Genomic DNA, 1052 nt, shown 5'->3' on the forward strand with positions numbered 1-1052 from the left:
GGGATGAGCACCTAGGATTGAGCACTCCTGGCTCTCGTTTCATGACCCCTGAGAGCTCAGTTTCTGCCGGGAAACGGGTGAACAGTTGTAAACAGGAGTAAAAACAAAAAACCAAACATTCCTGGTTTTGTTTGCAGGATGGAAGAGGAATTGGCAGCTCCTTCCACATCCACAGACAAGACAGACAGGTGAGATGGGAGTTGGAGCCATCAGTTGCCAGATAATACGAAATCCAGGAGTTGCTGGGCAAAACACAAAGTTCCCCCTCCAAACTGGATTGTTGTGTTTGGAGTTTACCTGATGCAGGTGCTGTAGATGCTGGAAATGTGAGCTCACCAGTGATTCCACAAATCCAGTGCAAAAAAACTCTTTCAAAGACTAATAAACACACAAATACTGTCTGTTCTCAAAGCTCCTGATCTGTGAGTTTGTGCTGGGCAGGCACAGGTGTGTGACTGCATGTGGTAATACTTCTCTGTGGGCAGCTGCTTCTGTCCCAGTCTGAGATACTGGGCTGGGCTGGACCTGCTGGAAATGAAACCTTGTCAGGTGCAGTGAATTGAAACTGAAACTTGCACCTATCATTCTTCTCAGGTGCCTTATGCTGTGCTATGGCAAGTCTTAACTTGAGTTTACTCTTTCTCTTGGCTGAGCTGGCAGTGGAGTCCGGCACACTGTGTGGTACTCACTGGTGTCTTGGTGTGTTGCTCCGAAAGTGTGTTCCTTAGCATCCTGTGTCAGATCAGATCCTATCTGAGACTCACTGCTCAGTCATTGGTTAAAATTTGCCTGTCTGCCCTTGGTTATTCGAACTGAAAGTTGTTCCAGATTTAAACAAACAAGATGAAACAAATTCCCCCTACCCAGGGAGTTCTAGCCAGGGTAAGGTATGCAACTCTTCTATAAAGCTTTAAAAGCTGTATATGAAATCACTGTGGAAACTAACAGAATCCTGTGTTTGGTTTGTTTCCCCCTTTCCAGTATGGATGTGGATGCAGAATCAAAGAAACTCTTGGGTTTGGGACAGAAGCACTTGGTAATGGGAGATATTC

General features: G+C 45.7%; 1 protein-coding gene across 1 annotated transcript in view; it reads left to right on the forward strand.

Moving 5' to 3' along the window:
* The first annotated feature begins 138 nt into the window (after positions 1–138).
* NASP (nuclear autoantigenic sperm protein (histone-binding)) overlaps positions 139–1052 on the forward strand; it is a 10681-nt gene continuing 9767 nt past the window's right edge. The window contains exons 1-2 of the mRNA XM_009072493.1: positions 139–188; positions 982–1052. The exon at positions 982–1052 is cut by the window's right edge and continues 23 nt beyond it. Of these exons, the coding sequence (XP_009070741.1) occupies positions 139–188; positions 982–1052 (121 nt within the window). The remainder of the gene's footprint in view (positions 189–981) is intronic.

The sequence above is a fragment of the Acanthisitta chloris genome, unplaced genomic scaffold, assembly GCF_000695815.1.
Source record: "Acanthisitta chloris isolate BGI_N310 unplaced genomic scaffold, ASM69581v1 scaffold2744, whole genome shotgun sequence".
NCBI lineage: Eukaryota > Metazoa > Chordata > Aves > Passeriformes > Acanthisittidae > Acanthisitta > Acanthisitta chloris.